Source organism: Barbus barbus, assembly GCF_936440315.1.
Source record: "Barbus barbus genome assembly, chromosome: 35".
Taxonomy (NCBI): domain Eukaryota; kingdom Metazoa; phylum Chordata; class Actinopteri; order Cypriniformes; family Cyprinidae; genus Barbus; species Barbus barbus.
In genome coordinates this window covers 27,353,185-27,379,860 of record NC_136763.1, presented here as the reverse complement: position 1 = coordinate 27,379,860, position 26,676 = coordinate 27,353,185, and the positions used below count along the sequence as shown (strand labels likewise).

The window sequence follows — 26,676 nt, the reverse complement described above, 5'->3', positions numbered from 1 at the left end:
AACTTCATTAGCAATAAATATTTTGTAGCGAGGCTACAGTACCATTTGAAAGTTGAAGGTAGATTTACTGTAGTTGAATTTAAAACTGTAGCTTGCCAAGGTACAAGCTATGCCTATACAAGGTAGTTTTCTTAACCCTGAAGACCTTTTTCTCAACTCTATACTAGGGTTAGCATGTTTAAAAAAAAAAAAAAAAAAAAAAAAAAAAAAAATCTAATACTTTCCTAAAATATGTACACTTAAATTTCTACAGAAGTCACAGTGTTTACTTTTAGAAATAGCTACAATGACTGAGACAACCAAACAGATATGTTCGTTTTTAACATTTATTTTTAAAAATGAGTAAGCACTCAAATCATATGTCCTGTGAATACCAACATTTGTGTAAACAGCACATATATATTCCATCATATACCTAGAACTTGATTGTTGAATGACATATCAAAAGTCCTCAGATATATATTTTTTTTTCATCAAGAAATAGTACATAAAACAACTAAGGAAATGTAAAAATATACATATATCTGAAAAGTTAACAGGCTATTAAAACACAAACAAGTTTACTTGCACAAAGTGATGATGTCATGATGGAACAGACCAGACCAAAGATTGCATGCATGTGCACAGGGCTTGCAGTGCATCCTGAGTATACTACGAACAAAAAGTGATAGTACATTACAGATCCAGCACTGTTTGATCAAAGTACTTATGGCTGTTGAATTGCAAGGGTCATTAGAACACATTTGCACTGCTTCTTAATGACTTAATGGATATCAATATCTGGGCTACAATCACTTAAAATAGACATGAAAGAAGAACTACTTTCTTGTCGCTTGCACTTTCTCTTAGGGAATGAGAAAGCATCTGATTAGCGCCTTTTATATTTTGGATGGTTTCAATCTTTCTACATCTAATCTATTTATTACTGCATCTATACCATTAAAGAACAGTTGACCAAATGTCCTCTACATTGTAGTGGCCATAACACACACACACACCCTCAGGCCTAGCATTCGTTTGTTAAACAACGGTGCATCAGTAAATCATCTTTATGTAATCTGAATGTGAACGCAGACATATCACTGAATTTACTGAATCGAATGGATTAATTGTATGGTACTGCTATGAAAAGAACTGTTTAAAATGTGCACTTTTGTGTTCCACAGCATTGCTTTTGTGTAGTCCTCACATACAAACCAAAAGCTTCATCTACACTTCTTTCACCATCAAACTGCCCTTTAACACTGTAACACAAAAATCACAATATTAAGACAGAATCTTTATGAACGTTAATGAGAGGTTCATGACGAGTGTGTCCGGATGACTCTCTGAACCACCAGCCTGAAATAATAATAAAAAAAATGCGTTTGGTCTGTCACCTTCAATTAAACTCAGTTTAATTGGTGTGAAATGACCAAAAATTTGAGCGGTGTAAGATGCCGTGGCAAATGGGCTTGCTACGTTATGCTCGCCCTGCGAGTCAATGCTAGCTGAAGGACAGCGAATCACAGCGTATCTGACAACACTGAGCCTCGTCTACAAACATACAGCCAACGTTTGGAGTGGTCATAAACATATTCTATCCATTAGAATAGTACTCTAAGTAATCTGCACAGAGCCAAGAGCCAATGTGTAAAAACATTTCACAGCACACTGGCTTACCTTGGCTACATTCTACAAGTACAGAAATGACTAATGTGACAAAGAGTGAGGCAATACGACAACATTTTTATCTAGATTTAGATACACTCGGATACAAAACTCAGTTTTTAATCATGAAGTTAAATTGTGATGCGTTACCTGCTTGTGCAAAAAAGCAACACTACAAATGTGATAATAGATCTCTCTTTAAAAATAAAGGCAAACATATTTGTTTCTTCACGTTTCTGTCTGTTGTGTCGGTGATGTCCGTGTCTTGGGTTTAGAAATGTGTCTCCTTCTCTGAGATGGTGGAGATCTTTCCATCCGCCCTCATTTTGGCATCAGCGTCATTGATAGCACAGGGACCCCTGGAGCTGAGGCGTCCCCTCATTATCAGGTCAGAGCTGGGTGTGGTCAGCTTTTTGATCCTCTGCAATTACATTCGTATGATAATGAGCAGTGCATTTGAGGAATGTTACAAAGCACACAGAGCTACTGTCCTGTTCTTACAGTACAGTAACTTACATTTGTGAGACGCTACAAGAATATTTTACTATATGAGCAAGGGTTCAAGGTTCATATATTCCCTACTGGTGATGCTCTGATGCTTTTTGGAGAAAGTGTATTTCTAGGTCTTTGCCATCACAGCTTGGGACGGTCAGTAGCGAAGGGTTTGAGGGCTTGTGCTGTTGCAAAATTGCGGTATTGCACCATTTAATTTTGTCATACCATTTTTCTGCTACTCCAGACTGAACAATCACATGACACTTAAGGCTCAGGTGATTGGCTCAAGACAATCTGTGGTCCCACATGCAAAGATGCTGGATTCGTGTGCCAGCTGAGCAGCTGCCATTGAAAATAACTGGAATGCTTATCCAGGTATCATTTTATTCTGTACTTATTTTTTTACTCTGAAAAAATAAAAAGTAGTTTCTAGAGAATACATATAAAATTGTTTATGTTTTGGATAAGTCACTTGTTCCTCCTTGTTTTAAGAATAAATATGACAAACACTTTCCAATGGAGTAAGAAAAATTAACTTAAGGTATATTGCTCTGCAAACAAGTCCTATCTTCTTGCTTGTTTTAAAGAGGTTTAGATTGTTGGTGGAAATCAATGCAAAATTTGTGATTGAGACGCAGTGTAGTACACTAATCTCATCACATGCTTTCTGAAGCAGACACAATCAATAAGACATGGCACAATGGGGTCAGGTCAGGGCAGCGCCTGCGTCACGCCCGCACTGTGGCATCTCCACTCTCCCGCTGAGCCACAACAACTTTCATCTTTGCCATGTCATGGCACCTCAAGAAATATGATGTTTTTTCTCTCAAGTACATGCTGTAAAAATGCACTTTCTAGCTCCTATCTTACATCGTTGGCAGCAGTAAGAGAGGTTCAGTCGGGTGAATCAAGGACAGTGAAGGAGGTAGGAAATGATGACTCATGCCTTCAGTGATGTTTATCAGGTACAAAGAGCAATGTAGAAATCTGAATATATGCTACACGACTGAATGAATTGAAGGCAGCATGCTCATAACTGACAGTATGGCTTCATTGGAAGCTAATAATAAAAATATTTTTGGGTAAAATTAAAGAAACATCATGTAAAATTAAGAAAACACATTCATTCATATTGTGCTCTACTTCTATCAATCAATCAACATTTATTTATACAGCCCTTTACAACACTTAAGGTGAACCCGGTGGCTTCTAGATGGTATATACTATAATTTGCAATGAAAAGACTAGCAAAATAAAGAAGAAGAATTTTCAGTAACACTTTAGATAGGAAACACTATTCACTATTAACTCTTTAGTTAATTGTGAATATGTGTGCCCTAATCTAAAGTGTTACCTACTTTACACTAGACTTTGACTATGCTGTGCAGAATGGACAGCCTATTTTATATAGCACACATAATGTCCATGCTCACAATAAAAAATGTTTTTTTTAAAAATCAAAAAGGTCTTTACCTCACGGAAAGTGCCTTCCGTCTTCCAGATCTGAAATAAGATTCCCAGAGGGATGCAGACCATAGAGGACATGGCCATCATCCAGCCAATGCCATAACCCCAGTCTGGATACGTGTACACATTATTATACTTCAGCGGTTTGTACTTGATCAAGAAGAACAGAAAGATGCCCTGAAATGACAATCATACGGCCAATAATTAACATTTATCATTCACAGTCTGTAAACATCTTGAAACTCTGTACATCCAATTCAACTCACAGCACAGATGCCTGGTGTGAAGAACTTCCAGCACCATTTGATGAAGAAGATGGGCTTGTATCCAATCATGTCCTCGATGTTCAAATAAAACCTGTCGGCACCTGAGGATAAAGATTACACTTTACACTTCAAATGTCACATTTTATGCATTTATATACTACAAAAATAGCACTTGTATTTAAAGGACACTGAAATTCACTGTATTTCTGCTGCAAACATATTTCAATGATCCATTACATGCACTGTCTTGCTCTTGCCAGCAGATGGCATTATGGTTATAGAAATGTGATGATACTGTGAACAGCCTCACCATTGACAAATAATTCAGACAGAAAAGTATCTACTGGCATGGCACAATGTGTTACAAGACCTAATTCAATAGTAATTTCATGGGATTATTATCACAGGCTATCGCTACTTCAGGCGATTAAATATAAAGATATGCTCTCATTGTATTTAAATCATTATGGGACATAATGCTTACGTAACATTTGGCAGTTGAAGGGTAAAAACTGCATTAGAGTGAGAGTGCTCAGCTGAGGATGTCAAGACTATAGATGTTTAGTAATAAAGATGTTAAGTGATGAACATTGTGACACACCAAAACAAAATCTCTTACCATAGATCCAGCCAATGCAGATGGACTCAAAGATGGCCACAAACAACAGACACATGCCACTGGCTGCATATGAGTCAAAGAGCTGGAACACGTACATGCCACCCTAACAGAGCACAGTCAGAGGAATACAGGACAAGACAAGACACACAAGACAACAGAGTATGTAGCCGTGGCATGAGACATGAACAATATCAGGATGCTCACACACGCTCAATGCATTTTATGGATCTAGGAGAGCACTACTGGCATATGAAGAATAGCAAAGCTTTAAGAGCATCCTCATGTCCCCCTCATCCTAGTAACAGAGAATGTCTGACATTCCACATTGGAGAGGCTTCGTTCCACAGTTGGATAGCTTTATTCATGAAAAGCAGAGTGAAAGTGTTCACCTGACTGCACATTACTGGCGGAGAGCTTCCTCCTGTCTCAGCCTGAATGCAGGCCTATTTTTACCCTCACTTTAGCCATAAATGCAAAACAGGAAACCACAGTAACGTGCCAGGTGCTGACAGCAATATGCTAAGACACCGTCGTTACGGGGAAAAATCCACTACAAATCATGCTTTTTTTACATGTTAAAAACTGTTTACCAGCATCGAGAGGCATGCGTTCCAGGTTAACAATTAATTAAAATTAATCCAAGCATGTCCGTAAGGACAAACCAGCATGATCGTGTAAACAACAAATCTGCTTGTCCTTGACAAATAAGACACCTGGATTTTTCATTGTCATGTATTATGCTTTTTATGAGATTAATTATGGTGTCAACTCTTGCTTACAACAGATAATCCACCTGGGGAAGACTGGGATGGAAACGGTGTTGTGCTAAACATCAGCACTGAGAAACATAAATCAAGGGTTATATTAATGCCACTGGAAGGAACACGTTTGTAAACAACAATATGACTTTACCTCTGTCAACATTATTAGACCCACGAAGAACGAAGCCACAGACATTCCCAGGATGAGAAGCTCTCGCCGATAACCCACACGGAAGGTTTTGGGATACAGGTCCACGATTGCAGTCACAAGACTCTCAACACACACAAACTACAAACAGAGGAACGTGACACAGGTTTATTATCATCACCTACAAGTAAAACCATAAAAATTATGTGTATAGTTCAATGGTATAGTTATATAGTATAGTTTATAATGTATAGTTCAGTCATGAAACTATAGATGGCGCAGACTGAACGGTATTAACATAACTGATTATATTCACAGTGTTAAACGACTTGGCACAAGCTGATTGGTTCATGTTGCATATGCAGTAAATGAGCTTGCTAGTTTACATTTAAATGGATGGTTAGCATTCACTTGAGCATTTGCAGTGTGCTTTCAGAATTCCTCTGAAACCCTCCACCTTCCCCAGCTCCACCTGTATAGATCTGCTACAGGTTATTTCATATGCTATTTGTGCAGCAGCAGTATGTCTTAAATACTCACAGCACTGCATCGCCATATGCATTGGCAGTAGCAAGTTCCCGTACTTGCTGCAGTAGCAACAGCAATAATCTACAACTACAGCAATAACCAACAGCAGCAGCAGTAGCAGATCTATTCTGCCAAGACCAAATACATTTACATTGTCATAACCATTACCATGCTAAAATCTTCCGAGAGTTGTCATGATTGAAATATATATATCGGGGGAGGTTGACCAAACTCCAGGATAAGGCTATTATAATAATAATAATATTAATTATATTAATTAATTAATTAATTAATTATAATAATTTAATTTCCATTGTTATTCAAGCAACTAATAAATTATAGAGAAAGCAAGCTAAGAGCACCGTATTAGCTGAGATTTTTGAAACTCTGAATCAGTTAAACCAGTGCGTCGCAAAGTGATTCACTGTTTCGAAGCGCTCCAATCAGATTGTGTATCACAAATCATTTGATTCAGATCGGGACCTCGGAGCGGGTACGTGGGATGTTTTTTAACATGAATCCGATGACAGCGATGGTCAGTCCACTTGTTGGCTGCGTCTTACAAGGTGTTGTTGAAAGTAAAAATAACTTGTTTACAATCCTGTTTCAGTCTCATCATAAAATTTGCTAGGCAATTCAGTCAAAAGTAAAAAAGGCAGTGCTCCGATATACAGCACTGAAGTTACATAAAATATAACGTGATGAGATTTTGCCCTCAGTCAAAACTATTTGCTCTGGAACAAATAATACATTAAGAGACCAAAGATTCCCTGCGAGATTTACCCAAAACAAATCTCGTTTAACCACTACAGATATTAGAGCCATCGGAAAATTCCAGAAGAACTGGAATATTGAAGTTTAAACAACTGCATTTTCAGTTAAAAACCTCTTAAAACTACATTGTGACACAAAAACATTATTACTTATAAAATTATAATGGATTTGGGCATCCGCCATGATACTCACAGTGAGAAATACCACAAGCCGAGTGATATAAACGGTCACTAGAATATCGCACTGCTGGAAAAGAGTCGAGGACCAGCGAGAACTGCTGTATGTGTGTTGTAATACATGATGTAGTCAAATGACAAAAACAAATGTTATTACTAAAATGAAATTAAAAATCAGGCAGAAACTTAAGTCTGCAAAGCCTGTATTAAGATCTGTTAAAAGATGGACTACGAAACAGAGCGGGATTTACAAGCCTGTTTCGACCTGACTGATTGGACTGTTTTTGAAGCTGCTGCAAATGATCTGGACGAGCTCACAGAGACTGTAACATCTTATATCAGTTTCTGTGAGGACATGTGCATTCCTACCAGGACTCATCTATTCTACAACAATGACAAACCATGGTTCACTGCCAAACTCAGACAGCTCCGTCAGGCCAAAGAAGATGCTCACAGAAAGGGGGATAAAGTCTTGTACAAACAGGCCAAATACACACTGGAAAAGGAGATCAGAGTGGCAAAGAGGAATTATTCTGACAAGCTCAGGAACAAATTATCTTCCAGTGATCCTGCTTCAGTGTGGTTAGGATTGAAGGACATCACCAGCTACAAAACACCACCCCCCAGCACTCTGGAGAATCAACACCTGGCAGACGACTTAAACAAGTTCTTTTGTCGTTTTGAACGATCACCCCACACCCACCCAGAACACCCCTCCACACAACCATTCACACCTCCAGCAACCCCTCTCTCCCCCACACCTATAATTCAAATCAGCGAAGATGATGTGTGCCAGGTCTTCAGGAAGAACAAAAGAAGGAAAGCACCTGGTCCAGATGGTGTGTCACCAGCTTGCCTAAAAATCTGTGCTGATCAGCTAGCCCCCATCTTCACACAGATCTTCAATAGATCACTGGAGCTGTGTGAAGTCCCCTCATGCTTCAAACGCTCCACCATCATCCCCGTCCCAAAGAAACACAAAATTACTGGACTTAATGACTACAGACCTGTGGCCCTAACGTCTGTAGCCATGAAATCATTCGAAAGACTGGTTTTGGCTCATCTGAAGGACATCACTGGACCCTTACTGGACCCCCTGCAGTTTGCCTACAGAGCAAACAGGTCTGTGGATGATGCAGTCAACATGGGACTGCAGTTCATCCTGCAGCATCTGGACAGACCAGGGACTTATGTGAGGATCCTGTTTGTGGACTTCAGATCTGCTTTTAACACCATTATCCCGGAAACCCTTCAAAATAAACTAACTCAGCTCTCTGTCCCCACCTCCGTCTGCCAGTGGATCAACAGCTTCCTGACAGACAAGACAGCAGTTAGTAAAGCTTGGCAAATTCACATCCAGCACTCGAACCATCAGCACTGGAGCTCCTCAGGGCTGCGTTCTCTCCCCACTGCTCTTCTCCCTCTACACCAACGACTGCACATCTAAAGACCCCTCTGTCAAGCTCCTGAAGTTCGCAGACGACACCACACTGATTGGCCTCATCCAGGACGGTGACGAGTCTGCTTACAGACAGGAGGTTAAGGAGCTGGCTGTCTGGTGCAGTCTCAACAACCTGGAGTTTAACACGCTCAAAACTGTGGAGATGATCGTGGACTTCAGGAGAAACCCCCCTGCTCTCCCCCCACTCACCATCATGAACAGCACTGTGACTGCAGTGGAGTCATTCAGATTCCTGGGCACCACCATCTCTCAGGACCTGAAGTGGGATATTCACATTGACTCCATTGTCAGGAAGGCCCAGCAGAGGTTGTACTTTCTTCGCCAGCTGAGGAAGTTCAACCTGCCACAGGAGCTGCTGAAACAGTTCTACTCCGCCATCATTGAATCCATCCTCTGCACCTCAATAACTGTCTGGTTCAGCTCAGCTACCAAATCTGACCTCAGAAGACTACGGAGGGTAGTCCGGACTGCTGAGCGAATCATTGGTACAACCCTCCCCACTCTCCAAGAACTGTACTTATCCAGAGTGAGCAAAAGGGCTGGTAAAATCACTCTGGACCCCTCACATCCAGCACACTCCCTCTTTGAACTGTTGCCGTCTGGTCGACGCTACAGAGCTCTGAGCACCAGAACGACCAGACACAGGAACAGTTTCTTCCCTCAGTCAATACATCTCATGAACACTCAATAAATAAACGTGGAACACACAACTAATTCATTATCCATTCACCACACTCACTTATTTTTATTTTTATAATTTCTAATTTGCACATACTTGACCTGTACATACATAGTTGCCTATATTATATATTATATATTATATATTGTGTATTTTTTATTTTTTTGCTGCTTTGTACATTGGTTATTGGCTATTTCTTGTTATCTTGTTATTTTGTTTTATTACCTGTGTCCTGTCCTGTTACTGTCTTTCTGTTGCACTGTGGAGCTTCTGTCACTACAACAAATTCCTTGTATGTGTAAACATACTTGGCCAATAAAGCTCATTCTGATTCTTCTTTTTTTTTTTCTTACTTCACTTTTCATGTTTTCTTATTTTATGTTTTAATTTAAATTTATTTTTGCGATCTTGTCCTAAATTTTGAAGCCTCTATAAACAACCACCACAGCAGTTCTCCTGAAACATTACAGAAAAACACTAATTCATGTTTGAAATAAGATATGAAATGCTGTAAATAAGGAAAATATAACCCCAAAATCTTGTGTGTTTTTGTATTTGACATAAATTTACAGTGTACATGCGTGACACAACATGCTGAGAAGATAATGCCATATTCTTGGTTGAATTGTTAATTTGAAGAAATTGTTTACAAAATGTGTGCATTTGTCACCTGACTGTCAAGCCCGAGGAAGATGAGCATCATAAAGAACAGGCAGGCCCACAATGGAGACCACGGCATCATGGTCACAGCTTTAGGATACGCTATGAATGCTAGACCAGGACCTGAAATACATTTCACAATACAATAACTAACACTTTCTGTTTTCAATTTTTTTTTTTTTTTAGAAAGAAGAAGACAAAGTTAGTCCCATCGAGGAGTAAAAACACACCATAAACTTCACGTTCTGCCAGGGCTGTAACCACGAGAGTGGGACAGGGACAAGTCCCCCCAATAATTAGAAATAGCCAAATTGTCAATATTTGAAACTCTTGCACTGATATGCTGCACTTCATTACGCAGTGCTCTGTTTTTTTGTTATGATGGAATAAAAGTTTTAAAGTTTCAAAAGTGACATTTTTAGCCTGGTTTGCCTCAGGGGTCTAACAGCGCTCATCAATGTCAAAATGGCCAATCAAATAACAGTAGGTGGGGCTTACTGTTCACAGAAGCAGAGCGCAAATTCCAGCACAAAGCACTGAACAAGAATAAAGTAAGAGGGAGCTAGTGCAACATTTCATATTCGACTACTGTTTTACTATAGAATGACCAACACAAAAGTGATTCAACTGACTGAACAAAAAATTATTTTCATTTTTGACTTGGGTTAAGGCATACATATATTATATATGTATGTATCACAGCTGTCAAATGATTAATCGTGATTAATCGCATCCAAAATAAAAGTTGTTTACAAAACATATGTATGTGTCACGAATCTGGTCTGTGGACTTCTGTTTACTCACCACCAGAGGTCACTCCTCCATCACATTGACTCTTGCACCACACCACTGTTGCACTTCACCCATGAACTACAATTCCCATCATCCATTGCACTGACGACACATATACAGCTGATTGCACTAATCACGCTCACACCTGAGAACTATCACACAATCACACACCCTACACACACCCTACTTAAACCATGGACTTCCTCTTCCTCTCTGCCGAGTATTGTCCTGCGTATGCTGTTAACCCCTCTGTGTTTATGTCTAGCTCTGAGTCTGGTTCTGCGTATAACACTCTCCAAGTGTTAGCTGCCTTACCGAGCCATTCTGTGTTTTGTAAGTCTAAGTTTAGTTTGTTTTGTTTATAGTCTCGTTTCCTGTTTCCTGGATTAACCCTTTGCCTTGCCCTTCAGACTCTGTTTGTACCTCTCTTGGACTACTGCTCGTGTACCTGGATTCTCTCTGCCTTGCCCTGTTGGAGATTGTTCACCGATCGCCGACCCACGCTTGCTCTAGGATCTCTCTTGTGTCTTGCCCATGCCATTTCTGTTTGCCAGTGTTTGATCCTGCCTGTGTACTGACTGTGTTTATATTAAAAGTTTGCACATGGATCCGCACGCCTCACGTTCTAGGCACGTTCGCCTAGTAACAGTATGTGTACCTTGTATATGTGTGTGTGTGTGTGTGTGTGTGTATATATATATATATATATATATATATATTTTGAAAATATTTACTTGTATATACATTTATAAATTTAATATAAACATTTTTCTTAAATATATACATGCATATATTCTTAATTAATATACAGGTACACAGTATACACACATATATTATGTAAACAAAAAAACTTTCATTTTTGGATGCGATTAATCACGATTAATCGTTTAACAGCACTAGTATGCATGTATGTTCATTGGTCCCCCGCAAAGTTCAAGACATGGTTATGGCCTTGTGTTCTGAGGTGCGTTTTCCAAAACCATCATTAACTAACTATGATCGCAAGTTCCACTGAACTCTATTTGTAACAACGGAACATGCAACCATAGTTGCTTTTGGAAAACGCACCCCTGGTTGGGTACTAAGAGAGCATGCATTAGATTGGAAAATGCAGTCTCAGTGACGGTTCTGTTGAATCAGTCTAACCATGCCATGTGGCTTGGCTCTGGTTTTGCTGTACAGAGACACCTGTCCAAAAGCAGCAAGCCAAAGAGCAGAGATTACTGTGCCGTAACACTAGAGTAATGTACTAGAATATCAGCTTAGAACTACTGTTCATCAGATAATATTGGCTGCAGAAAAATGCCAAGAGTGGAGCTTTAGTAAAAGCTCTTTAAATAATATTTATGAATCACTTTTTGAAAGCGTAGTGACTGAACATTTGTTTTCCTATATTGTTTTTCTATATTTTACAGGAACAGGTTTTAGAACCAATGCTCTAAGCAACTGAATTCCCAGACATCTTTATCTTAATAATAAAGTCAGATAATTTCTAAAACCCATCAAAGTGTATTTCAGTTACTTTTACAGTCATCCTCGCTCTACTGTAGTAAATAAGTAATGCTGAATTGTTGAATAAGTCATACAATAAAAAGCTTCTCTGAGAAGTGCTTTAAATTGCACGAGTCCAAAGACTCCACACTCAGACATCTCACCGTAGGCTACTGTATCTCAAATAAAAAACTCTCACACACACATATTACTTTTCTATAGATATTACTTTTTCTATATATTGCTATAGATGGACCCAATTTGCAAATTTACAAACTGTTCCCAAAGAAAGGTTTCAACAGATTTAGCTCACAAATTCCCACTCACCTGACTCTGCCACTGCCTCGATTGGCACATTCTGTTCATATGCCATGAAGCCCAAGACAGAGAAGATGGCAAATCCTGCCACAAAACTCGTGCCACTGTTCAGACAGCACAGCATGATGCAGTCCCTGTAAAGACAACGCACAGCACTTCACATCCACTGAACCAATACATATGTGTTCACCCCTCTTTTGACTTTCAGCACTGAATCACAGTGGATTTCATTTCTTTCTATTGATCAACAGAAAAATACAATTATACAATATTTTTTTTAATATAATATTTATATTACATATTATTTTTAATTAATTGTTATATAAACACATCTCTGGAAAATAGAATGTCCACCATCTGGTAAGTCAGTCTTCTGTCACTTCCACCATGAAAGAAAGAAAAAAAACTGAACACAAAAAAAGACAGGATGGAGACAAATGGAGACAGAATGGAGACAGGATTGAAAGACACTGGCAAGGGAAACCACCAGAAAACCAACGAAGGAGATGGTGGCAGAGACTGGAGAGACAGCTGCCAACTTTATGAGAAAGTGGCAAAATGAAGCCAACATTAAATGTCATATCTCAGCAACAACATGCCAGAGGACATGTGGGAAGGCTTCTATGGTCTGATGAGAGCAAAATCAATGAAGTCCTGATCTCAGTCCAATTTATGGGTGGACAAGTAAATGTTTGTCTACTCATAATCTCCATATGACCTGACTGAGTTTGAGCAGTTTTGCAGAGAGTGGAGAATCACTGGAGTGATGAGAGCAAAGCTGAGCGATGCAAAGGTGCAAACCATGCTGCCAGTGGTGCTTCTGCTAAATACACACTTGAAAAAGGAAGAATGCTTCTAGTAGTAGCTGTGTAAATGGATTTCACTTTGACATGAAGGAACATTTTCTATTGACTAAAACAGTTATATTTTGTTCAAAATAAACACAGTAAAAGTTCCAGGAGGTTGTATAGGCACTGTAAACTTATCACTTGACTGGACTCTCACCTGTAGCAGTTGTTGTTGTAGCTGTTGTAGCTGCCAAGAGCCGTAAGACAGCCCAGACATATAGCATATGAGAAGAAGATCTGAGTGCCTGCATCCACCCATACCTGCAACAATCACTAATTAATAACCCAACAATAACTGCTGTCATTCATTATACTGGTGCTGCCATGAAATTGTAAGACACGTGCTAGTTGTCATTTATTCTGAGTGAGGAGATGTGGTCAAATATTAATTGACAGTTCATTAATCATCAAATCTCAGTTCTTTCTGACACTTACCACCCATAATTTTACTTTTTGTATTTTTCATTTTAACCCTTTCAACTGGAGCAGATAGGTAATTACAGTACATGTCATTCTAAAGTTCCATGAACTTCTTTCTTTATTGAAAGACAAAATACAAAATTACTCTTGAAAAAAAAAAACAAAAAAAATCTTGCTTCCATTTGTCCATATAATGGCAGTGAATCATTACAGAATCAGGAGTCATTACATTAATATCAGATGGTAGGACAATTAAGACATGTTAAAAACAGGTGCGCGCAAAACTTGTCTGGAGTTTTACATTATCAACCCATACATGTTCAGTGCATTGCACGCGGGGCTAAAATGTTAGCCATCATGAAAAGTCTCTAGATGTAAGCAGTGTAAGCAGCACACACCCACATAAAAGCAGCGGGTGAACCGGTGTATATAGGAATTCCATGAGCAGAAATATAGCATTAATTCTGATCATGGCTTGTCTTGAAAAATGAAGACAATTTGATGTTTGTTGGAGGAGAATTCACATGCTGTTGATCCTTCACGTGCTGCAGAAACAGCACCGACCTGCCAAGGCATGGACTCTACAAGACCCCTGAAGGTGTTCTGTGTGGTATCTGGCACCAAGACATCAGCAGCAGATCCTTCAAGTCCTGTAGGTTGTGAGGTGGAGTTGCCGTGGATCAAACTGGTCCAGCACATCCCATACATGACCAATCAGATTGAGATCTAGGGAATTTGAAGCCCAAGATATCCTGCTGAAAGAGGCGACTTCCACCAGGGAGCACCACTGTCATGAAGGATGTACGTGGTCTGGAACAATGTTTAGGTAGCACATGTCCACATGAATGACTAAGCCTTGCCCAGAGCATCAGACTCCCTCCATCAGCTTGTCATCGTCCCAAAGTGCATCCTGTTGGACTCATCAGGCGACCTTGTTCTTACTGCTTTCGACAGTGGACAGAAGTCATCACAGGCACTCTGATTTGTCTGCAACTATGCAACCCCATATGCAGCAGAGTGCGATGATGCACTGTGTGTTGCGACACTTTTCTATCATGGCCAAAAATTACATTTCGTATGACTTATGCCACAGTAGTGGTTTTGTCCGTCCTCAGACCACTGTTGTTAATTTTGCAACACTGATGACACAAGGGACATAATTTGGCCTTTTCAAAACCACTCAGAACTTTATTCCTGCCTATATTCTCAGGCATCCAGCACGTTGACTACGAGAACTGAGAACCATCTATTCTATCCAGATCTTAATATGTGACCTTGTTAAGAGATGCTCAATGATAGTCGCTCCATATGTGACTAGTCTCTGTGTTTCAGCTCATCAGAGTATACAGTTGTAAAAGAAATGTAATATAAATCAAACAGTCAATTGTTTTGACTGTTTGGGGAAGTCGTGGCCTAATGGTTAGAGAGTCGGACTTGTAATCCGAAGGTTGTGGGTTCGAGTCTCCGGCCGGCAGGAATTGTAGGTGGGGGGAGTGAATGTCCAGCGCTCTCTCCACCTTCAATACCACGACTGAAGTGCCCTTGAGCAAGACACCGAACCCCCAACTGCTCCCCGGGCGCTGCAGCATAAAATGGCTGCCCACTGCTCCGGGTGTGTGTTCACGGTGTGTGTGTGTTCACTGCTGTGTGTGTGTACACGTTGGATGGGTTAAATGCAGAGCACGAATTCCGAGTATGGGTCACCATACTTGGCTGAATGTCACTTCACTTCACTTTTGGGTGAAGCATTGCAAGGTTATCTCTGGAACAGCACAAAACCAAAGTTAGATTTAGGACATTTAATTTTAGTTTACATGGGTAACAAGAAGCTTCACGCTCCCGTCTACGTCAATGCACACAGCAGTCACTAGATATGTTTCCATCACCCTGTTTTAATGCGCATTTTGAAGTATTGCATCAGAAGCGAGTGATGGAAATGTAAAAAAAAAAAAAACCTTAATTCGCAAAAAGGGTTTTTACGCTCGCTTGAGGTGGTTTTTGTCTTGTGCGAAAAAAAGGTTCATGCGAATAATGGGAGACGGAAATGTTTTTGCCAAATAAACTCCTCCATATGCATCATAAAAGTCATGCGACATTCTAATTTTGCGCACAATTTGAATTCGCAACTTTGGATGGAAACCCAGCTATTAACTTTCGAGAACAACCACTTTCTTGGAAAACTGATTCTGATGCAAGATTCTCTCACCTGAAACTGGCTAAAATGATCTCGATGGGCTCAAACTCTCTGAATAGAGTCATTCTGCCCCATAGAGGCTGTGTGTAAAAATGTGGCCATAGGGGATCCATGCGAGTCGGTGGAAGAGAAGCCAGCACCTCTTTAAAATGCTCTCACATAACCATTGAGCCACTAATCTCCTTTACTGGGAAAACAATTGACAACTCACAGTATTTGCTTCCTCCAGCGGGTAACCAGGGTAACCCCTCTGACCTCACAAACACAGAGCAACTTCCCTCCAAGAACATCCATTCTATGGGGACAGTCATTTACATCTTTTCTGTTTAACATTCGGCCGGTGCGAATGCTCTGGTTTGGCTTTACTCGGACACGGTGCTACATTCTTTAAAAGCTGCTTATTGATGTTGTGGCTAATTTGGAGGTTTGTTTTGTCTTGTTTTAGCCAGGAAGTGCATCCTAAAGAAACATTTTGATTGCAAACTCGTCTCTGGTCATCAGTTAAAATGTGTGTTAATGATTTCAAAATCATCCAAAAAACATGTCGTTCAGTGCAATTCTAACACTACACTGTTGTCAGTGAGGGAAAATTCAGATCGAAATGCAATTCATTAAATTCAGCTAACCACTTAATCATAGTTATTAGTTAGTTAATGACTTTAAAAAAGAAGGAAAAAATGCTTTCCTTTTTTTTTTTTTTGATGTCAAAGGCTGTGCGTCCAACACTATGGTATTTTGGAACAAATTCATCTCTCACTTAGAGTCAAGCCAAATCGCTCAGATGCCAAAATGGACATGCTGAGTGCAATCTTACGTACTGTTGGGTCTATGAAGTACATGGCAATATTAGTAAAATTCAATAGTTTCAGTGGTTTCAATGGTTGTTTTTTGGTACAGTGCTCGATTGTAACTTGATGTCAAATATAAAATGTAGGATTTTAAGCTCACATTTCCTTGCAATTAACTTCATTACACCTCCACGGTCCTCCACATTACCACCGAAAACACCAAAAACTAGAAGTTGATTTTGTCCAAACCGGATATACTTTTATAATTTTCTGTTCTACAAACATGCAGTTTTAAACAGCAATGGAAACTCTTTGGCACAGAAAACCGATTTGCGTGGTGAGATTTTAAAGGAAGATGGTGAATAAAACAACGGAGCATAGAGAATGTGAACAGACCTCTTATTGTGTGGCATGAAAGCTAATTAAACACTGGTGTCGGAGGCGCCCCCATCGCCAAACAGCACCCTTTGTCACCCTTTCTCTTTCTTGCGTTTCCTTTATGTTGCTTGCTCTCACAGGCTATCGATGCTACTTCACATACATTCCTTCAGTCCTACTTTCTGTTCACTGGGATGATGGGACTGTGGAGCATGACACACTGATCTCCACGTCTGAGGTTTAGCCATGTGTGGACATCCAGTAATCCCAACCAAATGCACCGAGAGCTCCCTGAACAACTTGGCACTGCTTCCTTGTAGTACATCAATTCATTTAGATTTGGAAAACAAAGTTTTTATGTAATTCTAAATCCCTTTTAGATGGACAACACTTGTTTAGATTTGAGTAATTATTTCTTTTTACATTTTCCATGATAACATATTTGTGGCTTAAATTGTAGATGTTGTAGTTATCTTTGATTTCTTTGTAAGTTTGGTCTATGTAAAGCGCATTCTAGATATGTAAGAACAAGGTAACAATTGACTGGGACACTTCAATTCACCTTCAGCAGCAAAACAAACCTTTCGGCTCAAATACAAGACAAATTTTCAGTCATTCAAGAGGATCCGCAAATAGTGTCACAGCTGAGAAAAGAGTCTAAAGAAAGCTACCTGAAAGGATTTACAGGGAGAACTGCATCTACATGACAGCTTAAGATGGTTAGTCAAGTCAGGATCTCGAAAAGCAGCAAGCATTTTCTCAGTCTAACAACTTCAGTCGTGGGCAGTCGTGGCCTAATGGATAGAGAGTTGTACTTGTAACCCGAAGGTCGTGAGTTTGAGTCTCAGGTCCGGCAGGGATTGTAGGTGGGGGGAGTGAATAGCCAACACTCTCCACCCTCAATACCACGACTGAGGTGAGACCCTTGAGCAAGGCACCGAACCCCCAACTGCTCCCCGGGTGCCGCAGCATTGGCTGCCCACTGCTCCGGGTGTGTGTTCACTACTGTGTGTACACTTGGATGGGTTAAATGCAGAGCACAAATTCTGAGTATGGGTCACCATACTTGGCCACACACCACTTCCCTTTCCCTTCCCTTTCCCTTTCAGATATTCACTCAGGAGATCAAATTTTAAATTCATTTAGGTATTTATTTATTCTGAATAACAGATCGCAGTGCAGGGTTCACACTTTTAAATAGGTACGATTTTCATTGGCTGTCAATGTTTTTAAAGTTTATCAGTTGGGAAAAATTCCAGTTGGAAGTGATTCCAACTATATTGTTCCTGTGTGTAATTACTGATGTGCACTCTGATATTCTCTTAGAGTTAGAGCCATTTTGAAAATGTTATGGTCATAAATTTTCATTATGGTAATAATGGGCCTTAAGTCTTCAAATTTTCACCTTTTGTGTTCCACAGAAGAAAGAAAGTCATTATGCTTTGGAATGACAATAGCGTAAGCAATTTAAGTGCAAATCATAAACTAGTAAAACTATTTTAAAGATTCATGCTTGTGTTACTTATATCTCCAGCTGTACCTAATCTATCCATCACTGCCATACATTAAAGGTAAATTAAATTTTTACAGACTGAATTTCTCTGTCATAAATGCATCAAATAAAGCAAATTGATGCTCTATAACCTACTACACTGGTTAATAACGGAGCACAAAATCTACATACAAGCTTTTATTTTGCCAGAAAACTGCAAGGAGACCTTTAATTTCCTGTGACAACAGGTTCACAAACAATTCTCATTATTGGTGAAATTATTAGTGTAATCTTCAAATGTGGGTGATTATATCAATGTGAAAACAAAGTACATTTGATGCAAACATTTGATGCGTGTTTGTTCTGAAACACACAATGCAACAGACTACAGTCTATACTTATTTAATTAAATTACAGCTTTTTGCGATTACATCGAAATTTCAATTTGAGATGTTTTGCCAATGCAATAGAAGAAGTATAATGAACAATGAGAAATGTAAAAATAGTTGCTGTTCAATATGAAACTGTGATTCCAATCTAAAGAAACAATTTTCAGGTATTTGATTAAAAACTGGTGGCTTACGCATTCACTTAAGTTTAATTTCTGGTTCTAGTTGTGCATGCCTAGTCAAAATGTCGAAAATACCTTAAAAATGTTATTTAAAGCAACTGTATACTGACTTCTAATCAGACGAATGGCTTGTTTTTTTCACAGACGTCTGTTGTGGGAGTGTGTAAGTTTAATGAGCGAGTACGAAATTCTGTGAAAAGTGCATATTGCTTTACAGCAGAAAACTGCACGTGTACAGCTACTTTAATACAACAGTAGTATATTTACAACAGCAAATTCCACTCGCTTAAATGTAGAGGGCTCCAAAAATCACTGTACATACAGTTGATTTACTGTAGCTATGAAAGAACAGCTGGATGTTTAAAGGGATACCCGGGTATTAAGACGTATATAGTTTAATATAATGTAAATGATGTATCTTAATGAACTATGTAGTTGAAAACCCATGAAAGATGTATTTTATTTAAAAAAAAAAAAATCAACATCGTTTTTGAACTATGTGGGGGGTGCCATTATTTTATGTGCACAGTATATTCTGTATTGATGCCGTCAAATGGTTGCACTCAGTGAGCTACTGGTGCTTATTTCTATAGTCTTTGGCTATAGAAAATAAAATACTGATACGATACAACATTGTGTGGCTTTTTGTTGTAATTTCCAGTCGATGGGCAACAAGAGAAGCAATGTAAGACTTCACTGCTTTCCTAGCGATAAGAGGAGAAAAGAATGGGAAGATGCCTGTGGACGAATAAAACTTCCTAAAGACCCGCTTCTTTGTTCTCTACTCTTTAGTCCTGTTGCTTTTGAGGCTTTTAGTAGACCACAGCTACTGAAAGAGCTTACAAATGGCTGAAACAAGAGACGCTAGATGCCATCTATTAGGATGTAAACATGCCGACGCTAATCATGTCGCGCGGCCGCTAGAGGAGTTTCTCAGCGCGGATTTCCTTCGATATCCGAGACGTTTAGACTCCTTGTGGGGAAAAAAAAAATCGATGGTACGGCATTTGGTTTAAGCCAATGCTTATATCCATCGCCACCTGTAAGCTCTTTCAGTAGCTGTAGTCATCAAATCAGTATTTTATTTTCCAAATTGTCTATTCCGAGATGTGTTGTGATAAAAATAGCAACAGGTAGCGCTAGTAGCTCACCAAGTGCAACCATTTTACATCATCAAAATAATGGTGCCCCCCATAGTCCAAAATATGTATAAAATGTGATTTTTTAAAATAACAAATCTTTAATGGGTTTTCTACCACATATTTCAGTAAGAGACATAATTTACATAATATTGAGCCATACAAGTCTTAATACCCAGGGATCCCTTTAACAGTGACACTGGATAAAACTGTTCGTACCTGAGGGTCTGACAGACGAGAGATGTCAGGATACAGGTAGAACTTAATTCCATTAGCAGCTCCTGGCAGCGTGATTCCTCGAAGAAGAAGGATCAACAGCATGAAATAAGGAAAGGTTGCAGTGACATACACCACCTGCAGAGGAAAAAACAAGGCTTAGTTTCCACGGACACGAATAAAGTTCAAAGTAGCTGCAGCGACATGTTCACATTCTACTGCATATAAACATTTGGATCAAATCTGTATCTATACAAATCAATTGGTGCAAGAAATCGATGTACATTTACACCAAGAAAACTGAAAGTAAAAGGAACGGTTAAACTTAAAATCTTTATTATTTATTCTTTCGTATCATTTTAAACCTGTATGACATATTATTATTATATTTTTTATGTAGGATAGAAAATACATTTTGAAGAATCATCATGCAGCTCCTTTCCATACAACAGTTTATAGTGAATGCATCTGTCAAGCTGCAAAAAATTAAAATAAAAAACCACAAGAAAAACACCATTAAGAACCATTTTAGTACTCTTTATGACTCATACCCCCCCCCCCCCCCCCCCCCCCCCCCCCGAGTATGAGAGCTTACTGTATGTTGGACAAATGAGCAAATTCGATACAAATACAGGGGACCTCGTAATGTTTAATCAAGATCTGGTTAAAACGACAGGAACTACTTCCATTTCATCAGAACTTTATATTGATATTACATTCAAATGCTCAAGCACGTGCTCACACTGTGGCAATTTGGAGTATAATTTGTATCATTGTTATATATCGCCAGCTCTAAATCTTACTCTGTAGTAAAGCACTAAGCCACTACAGACATAACAGTAACAGTATGACTTTCTGTAAAGCTGCTTTGAAACCATGTGTATTGTGCATCCCCAGAATCTTACGTTTTGAACCATTCCTTTAAAATGAAGTTAATAGGATGAACTGTCTGCGATCTGAAGACTGAACACATTATTTTTTTTTTACTCTCCATTGTGATAGGCTGTGATGTGCAAATCAGCGGTCTAGCTGTGCAACTAGTATAACTTTCAGAGATAGGGCTGGAGCAAATGAACGAGTGAGTGAATGAAGCAGCTCACTTAACATGAAGGGGTTACGGAGTGCTCTGAGGGTCTGCCAGATGGGGCAGGTACTCTTCCAAAGCCTTAATTGGGTGCCGATTGAAAGAGTTACTCTCAGGGGGAGGAAGGGATGCAGGTCAGAGCCAGAGGTTTTGATGGAGAAAACACTCAAGAGTGCAACACAGCACATCAAAAAGACAAAAATAGAATAGCCAGGCCACCATCATGTTGTGACTTGTCAACATGATGTTCACAGTCTTGAATTATTACCAAGTCTCAACCAAACCAGTGTAAGAGCTTTGTCTCCTAAGACACACAGAGGCTCAAATCCTCAGCGCAATCATGACGACAGCATTAGAACATCACGGCATGATTCTTCTCTGCTATACATTCAAGTTCCAGGTCCTAAGATGCTTTTGCAAAAGCCATTCATGGTCCACAGAAATGAGTTCAACATTTTAAAGCTCTTTCAGTCCCGTGAACAAAACCACCCTTGGGGGCGGCACTAGGTTCTTGTTCCTCTGGCACCCGGTCAAGACCACGCGAGGACAAGAAAGGGTTCGGACACAAAAGCTTCTACCCTGTTTCCCTCTAGAAGGAGCCCAACTGAGTTGTGTTGGCAGTGTGGGAAAATGTGTGGCACAGAAATGTATAATTTCCGACGGTTTCAACCTGACCTGGGTAATTTACTGTACTAGACGACAACAAACACTTCGTCGAGTAACTTCAAAGTGACGGGAAGTTTTCTTGTTTTAAAAAAACCATAGCAAAATCAATCATTCTCTCCCTAGTTTGCGCCAAAATGCTTCGAACTGCGATGCGAGATCACTGCACATCTTTGTTAATGTTGCTTAACCACGTAATCCGGTGGAGTGAACCAAACCAACCAACCGCATTAAGCGGAGATCTGTAAGAGTGAGCCCTTTGACAAAGGAGATCCTTTAATCCAAACGCACCTCGCAGTATGAGCAAGGCAAAGCTTGTCCAGCTCGCTAATTCACGGCCTTTTCAATTAGTCTCATAAAATGATTACAAATCCATATCCAAAAAACCATGGCCACTGCAATAAGCGAATTTCCTGCTAGACTTTCAAAGCATGTGTGTGTTTTTTCGCAATGAATGGGGCAATGTTTAAACTCGCCGTGAGACTTTGACACATGCAGACTTTCTCCCAACTCTCCCTGGTCAAACATTTAAGCTCCACATTCAGGTCAGCTCCATGCCATAAATCTACCGCTGGCTTTTGGGAGAATCACAAACAGCCACAAAAGACCTGCGGTGAACAGCTTAGCAAATGTCCTGAATGCTGCAATCTGTATAGTGGTCAAAGGAAAGGAAGAAAGCAGTTTGCTATCCGCCAGACATAATTCCTCACAGAAGGGAAGAGGCGAGCGGAGGAACTCTGCATGCTCCTCATGAACGCTCCACTTTCCCCTTGTGAATACAGAAATCAATCTTGGACAGGCTGCTAAAGCCTCGCCATGAAGGAGCATTCTTCCCCCTTGCTTCACGGCCAAACAAAAGCCACTTCAGGAGATATAGGCCTTGCTGCCGAGCTTTTCTCCTGGACCTGTACAATGTGAACCCATTTATTTTTCCCCACACATCCCTCTTCCTTTCTTTGCACTTTCTTTCTGGCTCATTGAGTCCGTTAGACTTTCTTAAAGGCTGCGGGAAGAATAGAATCCAGAGGAAGGCTAGTGACTGAGTTGCAGAGATTGGCAGAGATACACAGGCCCTCATAATGCAATGGATTGTGGGTACAAGGCGAAGGTAGAGTAAGGCCAGAGCTGCATTTTGCGCTCCAGACACAGGAATAATGCAAACTGTTTGTTTTCCAAAGGCACTTTTTCACACTAGGCTGATTTGAGTTTACCAATAAACCATTTGGTTATTGTGAGGATGCACCTATGTTTCCGTTCGCTTTCTGGAAAGCTGCCGACTTCTGTTCAATGGCCTTTCTGATGCATGTCTGTCTGATTTGCGAGTCGGTAGTTTTGACAGCTGATAATCACTCAACCTATGTCTAAAGTCTCAAAGTGCCATTGTCCCCTCAAAGACTCAAGACTTTATGCAGACAGTGTTTGCATTTGAGCCCTTTTTAATCGTTGGATCCACATTGTAGCTGCACAATGCCACATACTGTATGAGCGATCCGCATGTCAGAATTGCGCTGATGACATCATTTGCGAGGATGGAATGCACGTCTCACCCAATTGATTTTGTGCTGAACATTAAGGCTCTAAGTTCCCCCATTCATGCAAGTCTCTCATTGAGACATCTCCAACTCGGCATCTCGCACTTTGGTTAACATCTACACACATTCACCACCATTTCTGGTCACTGGACCTTTTGTTTTTACCTTTCCAGTTGATTTGGGACCTTTCCAAATGCAGAAATAACATATGACCCAGGCTATAGCAAGACAGAGAGCAAGTTCCCAGCGTAGGCTGCCAACTTCTTCAATTCCAGAGGATATGCGGAGAACACGGCGTCTAGAAGGGAAAATATTCTGAAATGAATAAGCTTCCCAGCAGTCGTGTAACACATGAACACAAGTCAAGTGGGCAATTACGTTCTGTACGACTACATTATGTGAACCTCATGGCACTTTCTGATGCACACAGTGTACAATGGCCGTGAAACAATGATACGGTTACAATGATTTCTATCAAAATTCAAAGCACTTCTGACTTCCAGGAGAGTCAACTCCACATGGCCAACTATTCATCCTAACTTTAAGGTGGTCTGAAGTTTTATTTAACATTGACTGGTTGTGACGCAATAAATTGTGAGATTGTGAGGGAAAGCCACAATTCTCTCTCGTAATGCCATTTATCATCTTTGACATGTTCTTGGGTGACATCCACTGCCTAAGCCATGCCCCCTTTGAACAAACCTTCCCCATTCAACCTCAGAACTGACAGCTTCTGTGCCTCTCAGTACTAGAGACCCGTATGCTCAGTGTGTGAGGCTGAGGCCAGCAACATGCGAGAACTGTCTGACTGCTAGGACTTGACTTGCTTCCTCTGTATTTGGCCTTGCATATGAAACTGTGTGGAAAAAACAAGCCAACTGTGGCCAAATTTGTGTCCATACCATTCCTAACTGTGCAAGTGCCCTTTTGATGCTTGTTGACAACAGCAATGCAAAAAGAATGACAAATTATCAGTGAAAAAGGTTATGAATTTCCATGGATAATAAGCAGTGGTCGATTGCTCTGCACATGAACTGTGCCAAAAGTTGCCTGGAAAGCTAGTGTGTTACTGTGCATATTAATTTTTGTTGTTGTGAATTGCTGATGATCCCAGAGTTTCTGGGTGAATTCATAGACTGATCTCTTTAGGACCTTGTCCTAAACAGCTGCCAAATACTGCTGTTCCTAGGAATATGTGCAATATGTAACGCTAATAAACAGTCAGAATCATACTCACTCCCAAAATTCAATGACTGGTGATGTGGAATATGGATTGGTGAAGTTGGCAATGCTTTCATTGTTAAAATCCACACAGTTCTCTGTAAAGTTAAAACGGTTCTGTTAAACCATTTTGTCCATTTTTCATGCATGCATTAAATTGTTTTACTTAGTTCTAGAAAATGCTTTCTTTAATCCTCAAATGAACCAACCCGTGTTCCAGTAGTGACCACACGATGCCCAGGGAAGCTCTGTTGTAAAGCAATTGAACAGGTAGAAAATGGCCCAAGCTAATATAACCACATAATAAACATTCAGGTGGGCTTCGATTACTTGGGTCGCATAGCCGATGCCTATAAGAGAATACATAACCAATACTTAAAGACATGAAACCATACAGTTTTGCATCCCTTTTATTCTCATTCACTGCTGATGTATGTTCAGTTCAATGAGAAGAAATTTAATTAGAAAAAATATGGTTTAAAAATGAACTAGAGTGACCTAGGCCTTACCTTCAAAGAGCGGGCAGACTTTTCGCCAACATGTGATGCCTCCTTCACTAGTGAACTGACCTAGCGCTGTTTCCAGGAAGAAGACTGGGATTCCACAGCAGATGAAGAAGATGACATAAGGCACAAAGAAAGCGCCTAAAAGAGACACATAAAGTCATACCTCTCAAGCAAATTTATTGAATTCATGCATAGCTGATTAACAGTCAACTAGCCTAACCCAATTAACCAAAAGAAATAGTAGATGTGTGACCAGTACTCATAAATCCTGAATTTATTTATTAATTTTTTTTACTATAAGAGTGTCAAATAAAAATATGACAAGAAATATTTGAGAAGTTCCATTAGTTGTTGGATGTTTCCCAGATGGTGTGGTTTTATTAGTGCTAATATCTCTATAACTTATCTTGTGCTGCTCTTGCACTATTGGAAGTTGCCTTTCTGATTTTAGTAATAGCCTATATCACATGGCCACAACTAAAATTCATTTTTTTTTTGTGGTTGTGCTCCCTCTGTATGTTTTTGTAATCTACAGCTTCATAGCCGCCCATTCAAAAAACAACTGCATCAACAGCCAAAAAGTACAATGATACCACCATGTTTTTGTCATGTGAGCTTATAGTGCTTATAGTGTTGTCTAGCAAAACCTAGAAGCAAATCTAAAAGCATGGGTGGAAAAATAAAATATCATGTGCATAATTAGGATGCCTGTTCACATCTGTTGGGTGGGGGTGGGGGGGCTTTGACAGGAGTATGTGACGTGTGTCACTGAATGAGAATGAATGAATAATCTCTCACCTCCGCCGTTCTTGTAACACAGATATGGGAACCTCCAAACGTTGCCAAGGCCGATAATCTCTCCAGCCACTGACAGCACAAACTCAATCTTATTATTCCACTGTCCTCTCTCGTTCACCACCTTCTTATCATTGCTGCGCACTGCGCTCGGGCTCGCCGCTTCGGGGTCCATCGAATCGTCCGCTTTTCCATTTATTATGGGAATCGTCTTGTCGGCTGTCATGACGTCCAACAGCCTGAAACACACGGATTACACCTGTAGCTGAAGCACGTGTCAGCACTGGAAGTGGAACCATTTTATTGCAAATGTCGGGTATAGATGCGTTAGGGCCCGTTGCGACGCAGTTACTCCGTTCAAGACGCAGTGTCAAAATAAGTTAAAGTTTGAAAGCTCGTCTGGAGACGTACGCGTCCTGATCCATTCTGCTGCTACATCTCGTTATGGGTGCAGCAACGCGTTCTGCGTGAACAGCTCCTTAACTGATTCTAAATGACTCCTTAAATGTAGGCTAATTGAAATGCAATCGTAATTAAAGCGTT

The 26,676-nt window shown here is 40.0% G+C and overlaps 1 protein-coding gene across 1 annotated transcript; it reads right to left on the bottom strand.

The window, feature by feature from the left end:
* Positions 1-1,921: 1,921 nt before the first annotated feature.
* On the bottom strand, positions 1,922-26,359 carry LOC306854826 (sodium- and chloride-dependent GABA transporter 3-like; the record flags this gene model as incomplete). Its single annotated transcript, XM_079393068.1, has 14 exons — positions 1,922-2,071; positions 3,619-3,789; positions 3,879-3,979; positions 4,498-4,600; positions 5,410-5,547; positions 9,696-9,808; positions 12,296-12,420; positions 13,292-13,395; positions 20,336-20,470; positions 23,777-23,909; positions 24,849-24,930; positions 25,042-25,182; positions 25,342-25,476; positions 26,137-26,359. The coding sequence occupies 14 exons, from the start codon at positions 26,357-26,359 to the stop codon at positions 1,922-1,924; spliced, it is 1,854 nt and encodes a 617-aa protein (XP_079249194.1).
* Positions 26,360-26,676: the final 317 nt, after the last annotated feature.